The sequence below is a fragment of the Balearica regulorum genome, chromosome 3, assembly GCF_011004875.1.
Source record: "Balearica regulorum gibbericeps isolate bBalReg1 chromosome 3, bBalReg1.pri, whole genome shotgun sequence".
Classification (NCBI taxonomy): domain Eukaryota; kingdom Metazoa; phylum Chordata; class Aves; order Gruiformes; family Gruidae; genus Balearica; species Balearica regulorum.
Window position 1 is genome coordinate 44,110,513 of NC_046186.1, and position 18,110 is coordinate 44,128,622.

At 40.0% G+C, this 18,110-nt stretch overlaps 1 protein-coding gene across 1 annotated transcript in view; it reads left to right on the top strand.

Annotated features, from left to right (window-relative positions):
* FUT9 (fucosyltransferase 9) overlaps positions 1–17,330 on the top strand; it is a 106,967-nt gene extending 89,637 nt beyond the window's left edge. Inside the window, exon 2 of the mRNA XM_075747744.1 lies at positions 12,046–17,330. Coding sequence (XP_075603859.1) covers positions 12,046–13,133 — 1,088 coding nt within the window. The 3' untranslated portion in view covers positions 13,134–17,330. The remainder of the gene's footprint in view (positions 1–12,045) is intronic.
* Positions 17,331–18,110: the final 780 nt, after the last annotated feature.

An 18,110-nucleotide genomic window follows, 5' to 3' on the forward strand; every position in this document is an offset into this window, starting at 1 on the left:
AGCCAGGAAGCCCTCCTACCACTTTGTTCTCTGCCCCATATATGAGACTTAGTCACCAGCAGGCTCCAATTGCCCTGGCAAAACTACGCTGTCCTTCGTTAGATCAAGATGCTGCTCAGTAAGATCAAGATTTCCTATTGTTATTACTGCTTTGGATTTCACTCCCTTTATGAACTTAGGAGAAAAAATAGGAGAAAACACATTTATTTTGGCTGGGATGGAGACTTTGTGGTATTTGGGGGGTTTTTGGCATGACATCTGACCGCATCTGATCATGCAGACCAAAGGCTGCACTCAAAAGCTAGCTTGTGCACCAAGCATTAGCATGGCTGGCTGTCAGCCCAAAAGCCTCGTTAGGGTGCCTAGACCACATACCTAGTGCAGGAAATTAGTTAGGCACCTAAGGATGGAGACACACAGCACAAGCAGTGGAAGTGGTTGCCCAGAAAAGAACTGGAATGTGTCTTTTGTCCCTCACCAAGGCACATCCAGCACTCTGAAGGAGTGGGTCATTCTTGGGATTCAGAGCTGCGAATCCTCCCTCAAGATCAGGGAGCTAGCCCCTTTCTTTTATGAAGAAATTAGGGAATTAACACCTTTTGAAACACAGCCGGGGGAGGATTCATCCAGAATAGACATCACATAGGGTCTTTTGTGATCTTTCCAACAAAGGAGATTCAAACCACCTCTGGCCACCTTCCCTTTGCAAGGTTGTAAACGGCACAGGGAAGGAGGCTGACTCCACCCTCTTCTGCTGCAGATGTGCCCCCGGGCATAAATCATTAGGGAGTCAATAGGCAAGAGACAGAAAGAGGTCAAGGGAAAATAGTAGTGTCTCGATTAGCAGCTAGGGCACCGATAAGGAGGACAGGATTCTTCACCTCTAATCCTAAAGCTCTTCCCACATTTTAAAATCGACAGCCATTGTCACCTGGAAGGCAGGAAATCTTTAAGGAAAGTGAAATATCTAGGTCTGAATCACTTCAGGCTGAAGTAGGATTCATATCTAATAGGTCATCGTTTCAATTACTGCATAAAAGGACTTCGTCCTATGCCTGTTTCTTTAAAATCAGACAAACAAAAAGCAGACGCTACCACCGCATTGAAGATGGAGGCTGCTCTTGTCGGCACATCTACATCCTCAGGGCTGAGAGCTGGGGGAATAGCTAGCTTATCGATTTTGACTGGCCTTTCCCTGTGAAGAATGAGCCCCTTCTGGGGATGTGCTGGCACCAGGCTGCTAAGTGCGCGGGAGCCTGAAAGGCAGAAGGCCAGGGAGAGTTTAAGCATGACCAGCATTAAGAGACAAATGAACAGAGGTTTTTCAGGATTGCAGTTTCGGAGCCAGATACCAGCATTTCCTACTAGTAGTGCCTGTTTCTGGTTCGGGGCTCCCCAGGACTGGGATAGCCTAACCAACCAGGGATTTAGGCTCCTCTTATCGTTCTTGTCATCAAATTAGTCCTACCCACATTTGCTAAGCTGGGTTAACTGCAGGGATTCATGGACTGTTTGCAAAGGCAACTGCCTGCCTCCCTTTTTTCTTTACCCCAATGTCCTTAAAGCAGAGGAATACAGAATTAAATAGAGTGCTGCTGACCTCATACCTCTCTCTTTCTCCTTCTATTTTCTCCTGCCTATCTCTTCTGACTTTCTTTAGAAAGTTACTTTCTGAGTAAGGTCTTCCTCATGTAGTAGGAACAAATGAAAACTCTTTCTTTCCTCTGTTTAAATACCTGTTTTTAATATGCACAGTAGGGTTGTACCAGAGAAAGACTGCAAACCTTAAGATGGGAAAAAGACTGCTTGACAAATTGTATTTCCAAGATATAGTAAATAATTTTACATTAAATTGTTACCGTAGTGGTAAAAAATTTATTAATTAATTATGGAATTTTTGCTCTATTAAGAGTAGAATAATGTATGACAGTAAAATCCAGTAATTGAACATCAGAATGAACTACTTTAACTTACACTGCAAATATTTAAATTCTTTTTTTAACAAGCATAAAAGGAAGACAATAAGCTAAGAAATAGCAAAAGCTTGAGTCTTTTCAAATTAAGTATGATTTCTGCACTAACTACTGATCTGCTTTGTACAATGTACTTTCAACAGCCTGTGCAGAATATTCTTCATTCACGTATTCTAACCTTGAGTTGCTCTCAGAGTCATCAGTGCATATGTTAACCCAGACGGTAAGTAGTAACAAGAAAACATCATCTTAGAACATGTAGGGTGTTTGTAACTCCTGGAGGATTTTTTTCAGATTATTGTTCCTTCAACCCATTCCTCTTATGTATTTGCTATTTCCTGACTGAAGGATTTCTTTTTTTTCTTTTCTACAGAGAAAGTCTTTTCAGTGATTTTTTGTTAAGCTTTGTATTTCTCAGCTTGTTATACTAGTAGTTCCAGCTCTCTGCTCTTCCTTTTGTTATGCACACAAAGAGACTCTCCAAGAAATTAACCACTGGTTTCTCTCAACTGTGATTTTGTTTTCTCAGAGGAGTGTGCAGTTTGAGAGGTTTGGGGATTGTTATTTTTGCTGGTTGTACAATATATGCCATCTAAAATATATGTTCTGTTTAAAATGTACTTTCATTCTTGCTATTTAATGTTTTAGGTTTGAGGGGAATTACATTTTTGTTTCTGTGTGTGTGTGTGTGCATATGTTTAAACTTCTTAGAATATTATTAGGAATGATTCTGAGTTTACTTTGTATGGATCTTCCTCTTTCCCTCTGTGCATGAGCAAGAAGCCACTTGGATTGGACTTTTCAAAGTCTTCTGTTCTTGATTTCAGTGACCAAACTTGGCTAATCTGTATAGTGACTTACTAATTTGTTTGCTCTAGCAAGACAAAGCACTTCATTTAAGAGTCTTGTTTTATAATCACCTTCTGTCTTACACCTACCAGCCTTTCTTTAAAATGTTTAGCACTACCAACACAAGTCACCTTGAAAACATATCTATTGGTGTGCAATGGGAAAATGATTGGTACTATTCTTCCATTTTTCCAGTTGTCCATGAATTTAGTGCTGATGTCCTTACACTTGCTCTACAGTGTATAACTTATTTGAATTGCACTTTTCCCAGTTGGAAAATAAACAACTATCTTTTTCAGCAGTCAGTATCTGATGATATGAAGGCTTTGTATTTTCTATACACAGACTGTACCTGAAGCTTTGAGTCACTGATGCTTATTCATGAAAGCTAAAGCAGTGAGGAGCTCTGCTCAAATCATACAGACAGCAACTAGCAGAACCTGGATAAGGACTGTTGGCCATCATGAGTTCTGTAGACCAACACTGACTGACTTCTTTGTTTGGAATAGTCAAGAAATCCAATTCAGTTGCCTGGATTTCTGAAATAAATGTCGATCCTCCACTCTGGGCGGGGCGGGGGGGGGGGGGGCAGAAAGGCTTATTTGCAAAGAATATGGGCATATTTAAAAAAAAATAGGCCTATAAATCATCACCTCTCTTCTCCACTTTCCTTCTGACTGTTTTAGTAAATGTCATTCTCCCTTTCAGATACAGAGCAGATTGTAACAGATTTGAGCACTTCAGTTGCTTTCTTTTCTCATTAGGGCAGTTGTCTCTCTGGCAACTAGTATCCATAGCAGTTAAGACTTTGCAAATTAAAGCAAGAACATTGACCTGCATCCTAAAAAAAACCCAAAAAACCCCAAAAACCCCAAACAGTTACACCAGTACAGATACCAAACCCAGAGGTATAATGAGTTTCTTAAGGAAAAGGTGCTAGGCAGGCAGCGAAGCGAAATGTTAAGTAGAGATCAGATTATGAGGATTTTATGGTATTTTTTAGAGGCCTCTCAGGCTTTCTTTCTAGGCTACAGAGCTGTCTCAGGAGTTATGCTGCCACTGGCAGAATCCTCCACATCATGCAGTTGTATCTGCAAAAAAAGCAGCATTAAATCCCAATTAAAATTTTCAAGCTTGCCTATGCAGCAAGATTCAGCAGTGTAACTACTGCACACAGCCTCTAATCATATCGACACAAACAGCTGGTGCTTAGAGCTCCAAAAGTCTTTCTTTGCCACAGAAGTAATGTCCCCTACAGTAAGTGTTCACTATTTTAAGCAGGCACTCTCTGCTGATTCTGATTCTGATTTATCTGCTTTGCGTGGAGAGGTGTTTTTCCATTGTACTAGAGGACTATACACTAGGAAATAAGCCAGAAGCAACTGTGATTCTGGGATGTGGAGTTTAGGACACATGCACAGTAAAGTCCGTGATTATTCTTCTGGCACTTCATGCTCCATCTCTGTTTGGCTTAGCTCACACTGTTTTCACAGCTACTGTGAGTTAACTAGGGCTTTCTGGTGGGCTGGTGGCCATCCCAAACACATAGCTTGTGCAGGTATGTTATTCATATTTCAGCTGGTCGGCTGCAGTTTTACAAGCCAGCCACAAAGCTACTGAAGAGCTCTTTCTGCAGTTCTGGCAGAAACGGAGAGAACAGCAGTTTGCTGTCCCCAAAGCACATGGAAAGAAGGGAAAAAGAGACCACTTGCTTCTGGAGCAGCTTTTCTTTGATCAGCTTCATTTGGTGCAGGGTCTCTTCAGGGCTTTTCAAAGAAGTGTGGACTGGCTTGTGATGCATAGCTAGGATGAGCTTTATCTTCAGGAAGATAAAAAGCACTTTCCAGGCAAGGCAGATAAAGTTTGCTGCTAAGCTACGGTGGTGAAGATCTCCTTTTTCTGTAGCTAGCACAGTATGGAAAGCCACTACCCCTTTCACAGAAAGCAGTCGGTCATAAACTAGCTGTGATGTGGACAAGTCAACGTGGATGTTAAGGTAAAAAAGGTCTTGTCTCTGCATGTTACCAAGGCTGGCAATGCTGCTGAGGTTTCTGATAGCTTTGCATGCATGTATTTTCCAATTGTGCCATGGAGGGAATCAATAGTATGCACGTTCCTTCTGAGACAAACATAAAAGCTGATAAATAGAAGGTGACACAGCTGCAGTGTGAAGTGGGGTGTCCTGACACTAATGCCAGATTGTCTGGAAAAGTTCCTTGCCGACAGGATTGTGGGGTAATTCCACTTCTCTTTTCTTTTTTCCATATCTGGCAGTGGGAGTGGAGACAGGGTTGCTCCAGTACGGACAGCAATGCTGCGGCCATTTCCCTCTGTCACTCTGAGACACTCCGCGTCCCTGGCTAATGCCTTTTGCTGTACAGTTGGATTGCAGAAAGGAACCACTGAGCTGTTGCCTAAGCAGCTGGAGAGTGACAGCGTGTGCCTGCTACGGGGAGAAGGAGAGGATAGACGACAGTCACAGGGGAAGGCTGGGGGCTGCTGAGCCATAGCAGCATGCTGCATGTTGCACAGCAATTGGGAGAAGGGAGCTGAGAATAGGGTTTTCCTCAGCAAGGCCTGAGGGGACAAGATTCAGACTTCTCAAAAAAGCAGCAGTACCCCAGCTAGGAATTGACAGGAAGCTTTACGCTTTGCCTTTGAAAATAGGGAGTTATTTGTTGTTGTCCATGTGATTTTTCCGTTTCCTTCACATTTTCACTGTGTACAGTATGGCTATTTCACAGTTTGCAAGACAAGTTTCAAGATGGGGGATTTTTCTACTCATTTATTCAACAATTCTTTGCAGTTTTAGACTGCCTATTTGTGTTTTTATTAGGTGCTTTTTACAAGAATCTGTGTTTAAAATTATTCACCTAGCACAAGGCTGGAAGGAATCAAGTGAGGTCATCTAGCCCAGCCCCAGGACCTGGAGGTAGAATCTGATCTCTCCGTTGCTGAATGATGCTTGTCTAACCTGTTCTTTGCAGTCTCCAGTGACAGGTTCAGCACCATCCCTAAGCAATCTATCTTAATAGCTACCTGTCCTCGGAGTGCTCTTAGATCATTTTTTGCTAAAACTGTTCAAGATAAAATATCTACTGTTGAATAAAACGATACTATACTGTTCTCAAAGTGCAAATACACAGAACTGGAATCTGAGGAACTGAGCAAATAACCCAAAAACTAAGGAGATGGAGAGGGGAAGAAAAAGAATCTTGCAAACAATGGAATAAAAATATGCAGTCTGAGATTAGCAGCTCATTCAACTTTCAGCCTTTAACTGTATGCAGCTCTGTTGAGCCTTTTCATACTGGTCTGCTTTCAGAAATCTGTGGGACAGGCGTGGAAAGGCGTGGAAGCAAGCCCATGTTCGGACAGTGGGGGGAAAAAATCCACCATTCCCATTGCTACAGAGGAGGCGTAACTGGGAGCCGTGAGAGTTAATTCCAATAAAAAGAAAAAATCTTCAGTCTCCAAGAGCTAAAGCAAAAGCAGTTTAGGGCATGTCCACATAGCAGTGACTTGGAGATAAGAAGTCACACTCAGGCTATCCTGAGGCAATCAGGTTTTTTTTAATACTGCAGGTGAAAAAGCTCCAGCTAATTGGAAGTGTGGTCTAAGAAAACACAGCTCTTAGCATAAATGCAGATATGCCATGGCTGAGGCTGTGAAACATGCCGGAGGACAGGGAGAGCAATTTCAAACGAGCCTTCTTTCTAACAGTAAGTTGTTCACTCATGATTCCTATCAGTTCCCACTGCGTTCTGCTGTCCTTTTAATAGTCCCAAAGTATCTACCTAGCTAGCTCTCTGCTTCTGAATGGGCATACCTCTGACACCTCTGTTTGTTTGCCTCCTCTGCTCCTCAATCTTGGTAAGTTCTGTGTGCCAGAAATGCCCAGTCTGATCCTGGGAGGGATCCTCAGAGACTATCTATCTTCAGGTTGTTAAGTATTTCTTCTGAGACTGAGCGATGATGAAGATAAGAGTGAGCACCGAACACTTAAGAATTCTAAGTCGAGAAAAGTAATAAGTGATTTTTTTTATTCATTATTCAGTGTCCATGATTTCAAAAATCTTTGCTCCAGCTTAATTTTAAAATACTGTCCTTGTCCTGTGGAAAATCTCAGTACTACACTAGTAATGAAATTTATACCTCTGCCAGTAGTGATATATTTTGGGCTACTGGCAAAATCTTGAGGGTATACCAGAGAAAGTCATGTAAAAATATACCAGGGAAACAGGCATTGGTATTATCGACCAAAAAGATTACATTTTCTCCCTCCTGCAGTGTTGCATAACCAGAAAATTATTGAAGTGACTGACAAGTCAGTGTTGTAATGAAGCCATGATAAAACAGTTCCCATAAAATTCCATTTTATTCCTTAGTGAACACGATGCATTTGCAAAATAGGTATCTTTTTGCAAGCCTTGCCCGGTGTACTTGGAGTTAACGCTGCTGGTACCCTGTTACTATCTCCTTGTTTGTGTTGCTACTAAGTGGAGTTGCTTGCTGATAGAATGCCAAGTTTTGCACTTAAAAAGGAGTCTTGCTAAGTTTTGTACTGAGAAAAATAGTCTTGCACTGATGAAATACTATACCTTCAACTTGGAAAAAAAGCACCTAGAAAATACTTGCTATGTCACAACACTCTGAAATGTACTTTATAACAAAACTATCAAAAGTACCAAATTCTTCCAGCTGGCAAAAGTCTCAGTGAACACATTTCTTTGACAAAGTTTTCTTTTCAGAGTCTGGCACGCCAGAGATTGATGGGGGAGGGTATCAGCAAAAAGGAAATTTGTGATTTTGTGGTAGAAGGAAAGCCATGAAAGAGGAAGGGTGAGCTAAGGTTACTTGGCTGGATGTCTTGTAACAAATGTCTCCTTAGTGTCACCTTTACAGTGAGAATCGCAGCAGGAGATCCATGGTTGTCTTAGGCACAAAAGTGAAGAAGGAAATAAATAAATATGGAAAAGAATTCACATTTTGGAGAATATTGTGAAAAAAAATATTTCATGAATTCTAGTGGACAAACGAAAACACACAACCTATACTTCCTAGCAGTATGGACAAGCTGCTTCTCAAGAAAATAGTATTTGTGAACAGGTGCTACCATACACCTTCACTCTACTGCTGTCTGACTGTGTGCAGTACTCAGTCCCAAAAGCCATGAAGGCAGAGTTTGCTGGTCCATTCCATAGGTTCCTCAATCTGCTTTATGAAGCATAGATGTTATTTTATCTGAGGTTAATACTTCATCCTGAAAAATTACTGCAATTCCCAGTGCACATCTTAATAGTTATTACTGGAGTTAACACAAAATGGAATAGAAAAATAGACTTCCATGACAAAATCCTGTCCAGCTCCTTGGGGTATAGGTGAGTGGTATTTTTAGGAGTCTGCTCAGGTCTTCTGCTTCCTTGCAAGCCTCTCATTCCAGGTTTTAATGGGTGTTGCTTTTACAACGCTTTCCCACCATCCCATTAGCAGTAGCTTCAAAGTGAAGCATGCCAGTGATGCCTATACATACATTCAATGGATGTATGTGTCTGCATAATGAACAGTTAGTTCTCTGAATCCAAAGGATGGGAAACTAAAAAGGACTATCCTGACTGTCAGCTACTGTTTTGGTGAAAGGCAAAATCTAAGAACCATGATCCCAGATCAGGAAGGGGCACATGATTTCACAGTGGAGCAAAGCAATGCAAGGAAGCAGATCTGGAAGGAATAAAATAGGTAAAATCACCTGTTTAGTGTTGTGAGATGTTAATATTGGTACTCTGGGTGACACAATCAGCAAATGTTTATGGAATCATAGAACCATAGAATGGTTTGGGTTGGAAGGGACCTCAAAGATCATCTAATTCCAACCCCCCTGCTGTGGGCAGGGACACCCTCCACTAGACCACGTTGCCCAAAGCCCCATCCAACCTGGCCTTGAACACTTCTGGGGATGGGGCATCCACAACCTCTTTGGGCAACTTTATCTTCACATTGTCACTACAATTCAAAAGCTTCCTACACAAATGCAACACTGTGGACAGACCAGAATTTCAAGCAGAGAACAGATTACATAATATCTAGTCATCTCCTATGTAGCAAGAACTGCCATGTGATGATGCAGGGGTTTATTAGTTAGAGCTTAGTGTAAAATAATCCCTACCAGAGATGCTTGTGTCAAAGGGATTTTAACTGGAGGGTGACTAAATTACAAGGTGCAATGTTAAGGTCTATTTCTGATTTCTCATCCACTTCAGTCCCTAGAAAATGAAGTGTCTCTGAGAATAGACACGTTTCCCAACCTATTGTTCAAACTCAGCTCACGCTATCTGTTCAGTGAAAAGCCATACCCCTTCTGTGTGTTGGTTTCAGCAGCACAGAAACGAAGAACAGAGTTACATGAAGATCAGCTCAGTCTCTTGTTTTTGCCTTGAGCTTCATCTCCTAGAGTTGCTCAACCTAAACCCCTTCTTCCTCAGAGACGCCATTCTGACTTTTGCTGCAGTAAGGCAGGGAAGCTGCCTTCTGCTCTCGTGGTTCATAACCTCCCCTCTAGACATATTTTCCAGCAAAAATCAACATAGGCTAAAAAAAGCCAGTGTGATGTTGCTGTAAAACCACTTACTTCTTTCAGAGGAATTTAAACTGATGAGGATAAATGGAAAAGCCATGGACACCACAGTTCCTCCCCTTTACTCCCTTCAGGATCATTTTGCTGAAAGCAGAGAGGACCTGCTAAACTATGTCCAAAAGAAGGAGGCCCAGACAAGAGTCACACTCAACATACCACTGTATTTTATATAACTGTACTGGGTGTCCAGGCGCTGGCAGCGGGGGCTGCAGGGTGACCTCTGTGAGGAAAGGTCTGGGCTGCCCCATGACGGCCACAGCCAGTTCCAGCCATCTCCAGAGGACCCACCGCAGGGCACAGCTGAGCCCCACAGCCACGATGGTGGAAGTGTATTTAAGAAAGGCACAGGAATGAGGGGGGGAAAAAGGGCGAGAAACAACCCAGTGAGCACAAAGGTCAGAGAAAGAGGATGGGAGGAGGTGGTCTAGGCACTGGAGCAGAGATTCCCTGCAGCTCATGGAGGACCACAGTGGAGCAGATAGCCACACTTCAGCCCAGGGAGGATCCCATGCCAGAGCAGAGGGCTATGCCCTGAAAGAACTGTGGCCCATGGAGAGCCCAGACAGGAGCAGAGGTTTTTTTCCTGAATGGTTTGTATCTCATGGGAAGGACCCATGTTGGAGCAAGGGAAAAGTGTGAGGAGGAAGGAGCGGCTGAGAGGAATCATTGTGGACTGACCACAAACCTCCATTCCCCAGCCTGAGCCTGGGAAGACGTTGGGGGGGAGAGTTATTATTTTAAATTTTGTCTTTGTTTCTCACTATCCAAATCTATTTTGAATTGGGAATAAATTGCATTAATTTTCCCCAAGATGAGTCTGTTTCACCTGTGACAGTAATTGGTGAGTGATCTCCCTGTCCTTACCTCAACCCACAAGATTTTCATCTTATTTTCTCCCCCTGTCCTTCTGAGGAGAGGGAGTGAGAGAGCGGCTGGGTCTGACAACCAGCCAAGGTTAACCCACCACAATAACTAAAACCAGAATTAAGACCATCTGCCTTCACAGAATGAAGGAGACATTGTGGCAAATTCCTTTTTCCTCAAGATGTAATGTTAGAGTAAAGCTAAGCATGACATTCCCTCCTTTTTCACTTCTTCAACCATGAATGTGAAAATGTTCTTGTTGTAATTGCAGTGCTACACTTACACATCAGTTTTTTACACTCACAAAGCAGCAGAGTTATGTTGCATTAATGGACCTCTGAATCATATTCTAGCATGTATTCATTCTGAATTTGACTACTTATTTCACAGGTTAGAGGAGAGGACCTATGAAATGGGCTTAAAAGGACTGAATTTCACTTTCTACTTTCTGTGACCTTGAATTTATTTTATTTATTTATTTATCTATTTATTTATATTATATATTTTAAGTATGTATTTAGGAGTGAGATTTTTACACATTTTTTTGTGGAGCCAGCTAGTAAAGATCACAAAAAAACCAAAAAAAAAACCAAAAAAAAAAAATTGAAAAAAATGCAGAAAAAGAAAACCAGACAAATTTTACAGTCATTGAAATGCATTGCAGAATTACCTTTCTAAAATAGGCTAGTATATTCAGAACACTTCTTTTTGGTAACTAACTTCCATTCCTTTTCCCTCCTATGTCATAGTGCTCTTTACATGGTTAACTTTTTATGTTTAGAACACCTGAGTTCTAGGGCTACGTTCAGGAGCAAAGGTTAGCAATAAGGAACCCCTAACTTTGCTAGGTTTTACAAGAACCATATGGAAGAGAAAGTCTGGAAACAGATTTATCACTTCTTTCAGAAGAGACAATCAGAGAGAGGACAAAGGCAGCTGTATGACCTCCTCACCCCTTTTTCCCCATGGAAAAAATGGTACCTTACAAAGATGCAGCATATCTCTACTTTTCCTAATTTTTAACAGAGAGTTGTAGCATAAAAACATAATCAAATATTTAAGGATATCTTTTTACTCATTTTTCTTTATGTGAGAACTATGGGAGGCTGCACATGGGAACAGAGGAGCTGAGGACCTCTGTTGCTGCTTTCCTTCCCTTGCTATTTTAGGAGTCCTCTCGAGAGGGCATGAATGTTCACCATCATGTAGCCATCAGGCATGAACTAGTTTTCTAACAGTCTTATTGATTACAGAACTAAAGTTCCATTCCCTTCCTTTTTCATTCCTCTAATCCTATCACAAATCACAAACATGAATGGACCAAATCTGCAGCATGTTATCCCTTACACAGACAGAAGGATAGAATCAAAGGGTAGTTTTATCTGTCTTGTAAGTCTCTTAAACTCTTGGCCTAGGTTCTAAGCAAAAAAGCTCCTCAAGATATGTACTGATTTATGTCAAGTATGAGATGCATTAAAATCCTGTTTTAATTTATGTCAATAAGCTTTTAATGTGAAGAGGAGAAATATTGTCAGTTTGTCATGAATAGCATGCAAGAACCCATACCCTCTCTGCTCAAAGGAAATTTCTGAGGTTACAGCTCAGTGATATTGAAGTTCTATCCATTTTGATGTCTGATGTCTGATTGCTTTAACAGGACATATATATATGTAATTTAATGCCTGACACTATTTTCTCTCTTTCTCTTCCTTTCTTTTTTCTTAGAACAAATTATGACATCGACATCTAAAGGAATTTTCCGGCCATTTTTTATTATCTTCATTGTCCTTGGTTGTTTCATGGCATTTATACTGATTTATATCAAACCGACAAATAGCTGGATCTCTGGTCCTATAGAATCAGCCAGCTCAGTTTTGAAAATGAAAAGCTTCTTTTCTTCCAAAACTGATAATCTTAATGAGACTACTATTTTGATCTGGGTTTGGCCATTTGGTCAGACATTCGATCTAACATCCTGCCAAACAATGTTCAATATCCATGGGTGCCATCTGACTATTGACCGCTCACTATATAACAGATCCCATGCTGTTCTCATTCATCACAGGGACATTAGCTGGGATCTGACCAATTTACCTCAGCAAGCCAGGCCACCATTCCAGAAGTGGATTTGGATGAACTTGGAGTCTCCAACTCATACTCCACAAAAGAGTGGCATTGAACACCTCTTTAACCTGACCCTGACTTATCGGCGTGATTCAGATATTCAGGTGCCTTATGGCTTCATGATGGTCGGTACAAGTTCCTTTACATTTGAAGTGCCAAGTAAGGAGAATTTGGTCTGTTGGGTTGTAAGTAACTGGAACCCTGAGCACGCTCGAGTCAAGTATTACAATGAGCTTAGCAAATACATTGAAATCCATACCTATGGACAAGCCTTTGGAGACTACGTCAACGATAAAAACTTGATTCCAACTATCTCCACTTGCAAATTCTACCTTTCCTTTGAAAACTCAATCCACAAAGATTACATTACTGAGAAACTTTACAATGCTCTTCTGGCCGGATCAGTACCAGTTGTACTGGGCCCTTCCAGAGAAAACTATGAGAATTACATTCCAGCAGACTCTTTCATACACGTGGAAGATTTTCTCTCCCCCAGAGAGCTGGCAGAATATCTTCTGATGCTTGACAAAAATAACAAGATGTACCTTAGTTATTTCAACTGGAAGAAGGATTTCTCAGTGCATCTTCCTAGGTTCTGGGAATCACACGCATGTCTCGCTTGTGATCATGTGAAAAGACACCAGGAATACAAGTCCATTGGAAATTTAGAAAACTGGTTTTGGAATTAATTTGTGTGTGCGTGTGTGCATATGTGAGTGTGCGCGCGCGCGTGTGTGTGTGCATGTGTGTGTGCGCATGCACATGCACATACACTTTTTTGAAGAAGCCAGAAGAAGCTTCAGTCCAAGTGGAGAGAAAAGGAAAAGAGAAAAAAAAGAAGGAAAAGAGAACTTTATGTCATGGTTTATCAACTATCCTCTGTTGGCTATCCTATATATATTTTGTAAGAGATTTTAAAAGATCAGCAGCAGCAGTCATCAATACTCAGTTTTAAATTATAATGTACATACTAATTATGTGCACTGAAGAATATTTGATTGTTTACTATAATTTTTAAACAAGATTTTCCACGTTTTCTGTGAAATATGTCCCAGTCATACACTTAAAGTAGCCATTTTTAACACTTCTTTTTTATTTTTAACATTACATTTGCTGTTTAACCTATTTGGAAAATGAGGACACAACTTTTAAATGCCAGAGAGAATTTTAAGAACATAATTTACTGTTCCAGTGTGAAATGTGTGTAATATTTCAAAAGACAGTAAAGTTTTTTATGGTTCGTCTTACATTTTAAGAACACGGTAAAGTTCAATAACTACCATTATTCCAGTGTGATCAGTTGCACCCCTTTTTAAGGGTGAAGAACCTAGAAATGTAGTTTTTAAAAGGTATTACAACAGTAGACAGTCTTTGTTTCTAAAAAAAGATGTTTGCTGACAAATAGCTCCATTAAGTTACTTTAGGCATATGTTTGTTCTTATGCTCCGAAGAATAAAGAAGTCAGATATAGAGAAGATGAACAACCTTAGTGACTAAAGCCCAGGTTCATCCAATTTTTGAGTTTATTTAAATGTAGCATGTCCTTTAAGTCTCATTGTGTCTCAAGTGTTGTTTACCTGAACCAGGGCTGTAAGTGGTGTTATACTGATAGAGATAACCAGTTTTTAACATAGGCATTTGATTACATCAGCCTCATGCACTGAATTCAGCTGGTAATAATGGATTTTTAGAAATAGCTTGTTAAAAAAAATTATCAATTTCTCTCATATAATTTCATGAATAACTGTGAAATTATCCCCAATTCTAAAGATCTGTTGAACTATAATTGTAGCTGGATAACTTGCTGTTATGGCTTATGAATGTGGAAAAAAAAAAGTGACCAAACAGTTTATTTTCTGAAAGAAAGATGCTGAAATTCAGTAAATAAGTTATCAGGCTGACATATTCAACCATTCAACTCTTCAAGCTAATGAGTTTTAGGTTTTGAAAATAGTTTATGTGACAGGTATAAACAAATGCACTCTTAAGAGCAGCAGTTACTATCAAAATTTGAATCTATAAATAAGTTCTTAAGTATTAAATTTGCTCTGATAGCAAATATGAAAATGTGATGAATGTCATGATTGTTTAAAATGTCTTCTTTTAAAATGCGTCATTTGATTTTATTACCCTTTTCTTCCAGCTAAGATTTAAATACCTGATTGGTATATATATTCATGTGTACAAAGTTGGTTTAATGACATAAATGTTTGGATGTGTTTTGGTATCAAGAGAAAGCCAATCAGCTTGGTTTTTCAGGTCAAAATATTACAAATCACACCTTCTACTGAAGAAAAAAAAATATATTAACTGGAAAAACTTCAGGTTATGTGATGTGTAAGACCTTGATGAAGCAATGTTGTTGATGAAGTACTTAAGATTAAACTTGCAGACAACAACATTTCTGAAGTAAAGGAATAAGGGGTAAAAAGTGATAAACATTTAGCAAAAGACAAGATGATTTGTCAGATTGTTTGGGGTTTTTTTACCCCAGGCTGGAATAGAAACACAGAAGGCTGTAAGAGTAATGCAGTTGCATTTCTAAAACAGGAAGTTCCATGGAAAGGTTATAGAAACACTTGTGCTCTCCCTATGGCTTCAAAAGTTGTTTTCTGATCCAGATATTTATTTATACTGTTTATTGCTGTCTTTAAAAGCTAGTTTGCAATATACTGTGAACCTCCTAGAGTCACCAGCATTCCAGTACGAAACAAGATGAGCTTACCTTGCAAATTCATGCAATATAATGAAACCCAGTCTTCTAAAAAAAAACCTGCTGACAGGGATGTATTGTGAGTAGTATTTCTGTCATTTTGAAGGCAAGTGGCTATTGCCTATGGTCTGTCCTATAGGACATCATACCTTTTGTTTTCGGGAGAGCTGTGAAATTCGCAGTCACTGAATATGCCACTGCTTTGGCTGGATAATCTGATTCCCTTGATGCTGGAATTTGGAAGGTCTTTGTATTGATCTCAGCAGAAGTTCATTGACCCCTTGGTGAACGTGCACAGCCCCTTATTTCATTCCTCATTTCAGATAATGAGAGCGGTGCTGAGTGTTACAAAGCCTTATGGTAAATCAGACTGGTTTCTTGGCATCAAGATTCAGCCAATAATTTTTTGTATGAATAACAACTAAGCACAATAATAAGATATATGACTTGTTACTACAAATATTAATTGGTGTATACACAGGAAAGTTTTGAAATACATGCTAAATTTTAAGCCTGTAAGTAATGTCATTACCTCTGTGAGCACTGGATCCAGTCAGCATGGCTAATCTTGTGCTGAATTTTAAGAAATGTGAAAGTCTTTTGCAGGAACTGGCAAGAGAGTTTTCTCTTCACAAAAACTCCACAAAAGGCTTGTATACTTTGCATTCAGGATGCATTGCTAAAATTGTTTCAAAGACTGATAAAACAGGAGAGAAATCTAATCCAGACAGAAATGACCAAGAATCATGACCAAATCCTAAGCAAGAGACATGACCCTAACGCTTCACTGACACTCTTGAAGAGTGTGGGCTGGATCCTATGTAAGCCAGACATTTTATGAAGATTTTAAGGTGATCTACAAGTATCAAGCCTTAAGCTGTTCTGGATATAAAGAACTTTGCTGACAGATGAAGTGTCTTCAGGCACGTCCAGCCTAGGTGGTAAATGATGTGAAGCAATGGATGTAAAACATCTGAACTCCATGTATGCATAAAGGCAATCTACCTAGACCTATACACCTAACTCACAGAAGATTGATTCTAGTCTATACATAACATCATGCATTGTGATGTCTGTGCTCTGTCAGTGAGCTACCCTACACGAACAGTTAACATAAATAGACTCAAATAGTAAATCACTGTGAAGGAAAATGAGCAAAAACAATTAATTATGGAAGGGTAAATTACGTGGAATTAGTTAAAATAAAGAACAAGGTATTATTTATGCCTTGGTACCGCCAGCAAAAGAAGATAGTTGTACAAGACAATAGAAATGAAAGATGAGAAATCACACCAATTTTTACTATTTTCTCAACAATTTTATTTCAGGCATTCAGTTTATTTTATTTGCCAGCCCACAATAAGCTTGCATATGCACTTGTCACAAGTTAACTTGGCAGTCACTGAAGACAGAGAGTAATCATTATTCTTTCTTTTACAATGGCTTCTTCTGGATGTTTTTAGGCTCTCTGTCATGCACTGAGATATCAACATTACTGTCTTTCTCAGTGTGGAAAATAAGACCTAAAACAGATAAAATACTAACTGCAGATGCATTGCTACCCCACTGAATGTGAACATCCATCAGACAAACTGGCAGCAGATCCTTCTAAAGCAGAGTTTTCCTTTCATTTCACAGACACTCAAGGACCACAGCAGCTCTTGCTCAGTATGAGATCTCCATTCCTTAGTGAATCCTGGTTGCCAGTTTCTTTGAATACCTCTTGCCATCCAAGATGGCTGTACTCACAATGAGCAAGCAGCCTGCGCGAAGCCCGCAGAATGTGCGAGACACAGACGGCAACATATTTGTCTTTTAAGAAACAGATCAAATAAAATGAAAGTTGGACTGAGAGAGCATAAATGTGGGGATTTGTAGAGTTCATGAAGGCTGAGCAAGATATGGGAAATTGGCACCACTGAGCACAATAAACAGCTACTTACTGTTTCTAGCTACTCATGTTTGTCTCTCAAACTGGACTTTAAAAAAAAAAAACCAAACACAACAAAACACAAAATTTTCTCCCATCTCTAATCAAGCAAGCTTCAGTTAAATAACCAATAACTGTTGCTGGTTATTCAAGCATGGATCTCCTGTTGGCCTTGTATTATCTCTTATTAGATAAAAAGTAACATTTTGAGGAAAGAGTGAAGTCTGTCAGTAAGCTAATCATATTTCTTATCTGCTTTCAACAATCCTTATTCTTCTTTTCTTTTCTTTTTTGATTTTGAAATAAATCTTCATGTCCTCATGCAACAATACTTTCTGGGCTTGATTCAAGAAAGACCTTAAGCACATGCATATGACCATGAGACTCAAGCACGTGTTTAAATTTAAGAGCATCTTAATTGCTTTAATGCATTGGGGCTTCAAACAGTATGTTTTTATTGCCTTTGGGAATTGTGCCAGACAGCACAAACTATAGCCAACAGAGACCAATTTGTGTGGCCTCTTTTGCATCATGTGTGTCCATCCTGTGAGCAGACTGGCTACTGAAAACTGGACTAATTCTGATTTAGTGTCTATCCAACACACCTTGACCCTTCTGTTCTGCTTCAGCATGCTACATGTGCCACCATTGCCTCATGCTATCCAGTCAGCATGGTGCTCCTCCTTACAGCATCCCTGTAAGTGAGTGAACGTGTGTGTGGCATAAGGAGCTGAGGTTTGCTGAGATAGCACTTTAAGGACTGTCCTAGCAAGGAAGTGTAAAACCTGATCATGTGTGCATCCTTTTAATCTGGACTGACTGAGCCCTAGAGAGGGTCAGTCTCAGCCATACCTGATTTTCCTCTTGGAGAAAAATTATTTGGTTCAGTCTAGATGAGACTGTGAGTGCGAAGCGGGCACAAGAGGTATGTCTGCGCAGGCTCCTGACCTATTTAAACTTAACAGTGAAAGTTAATTAAGTGGAATGGCTGGGGTAAAAAACAACCTTCTTATTCATGGATGT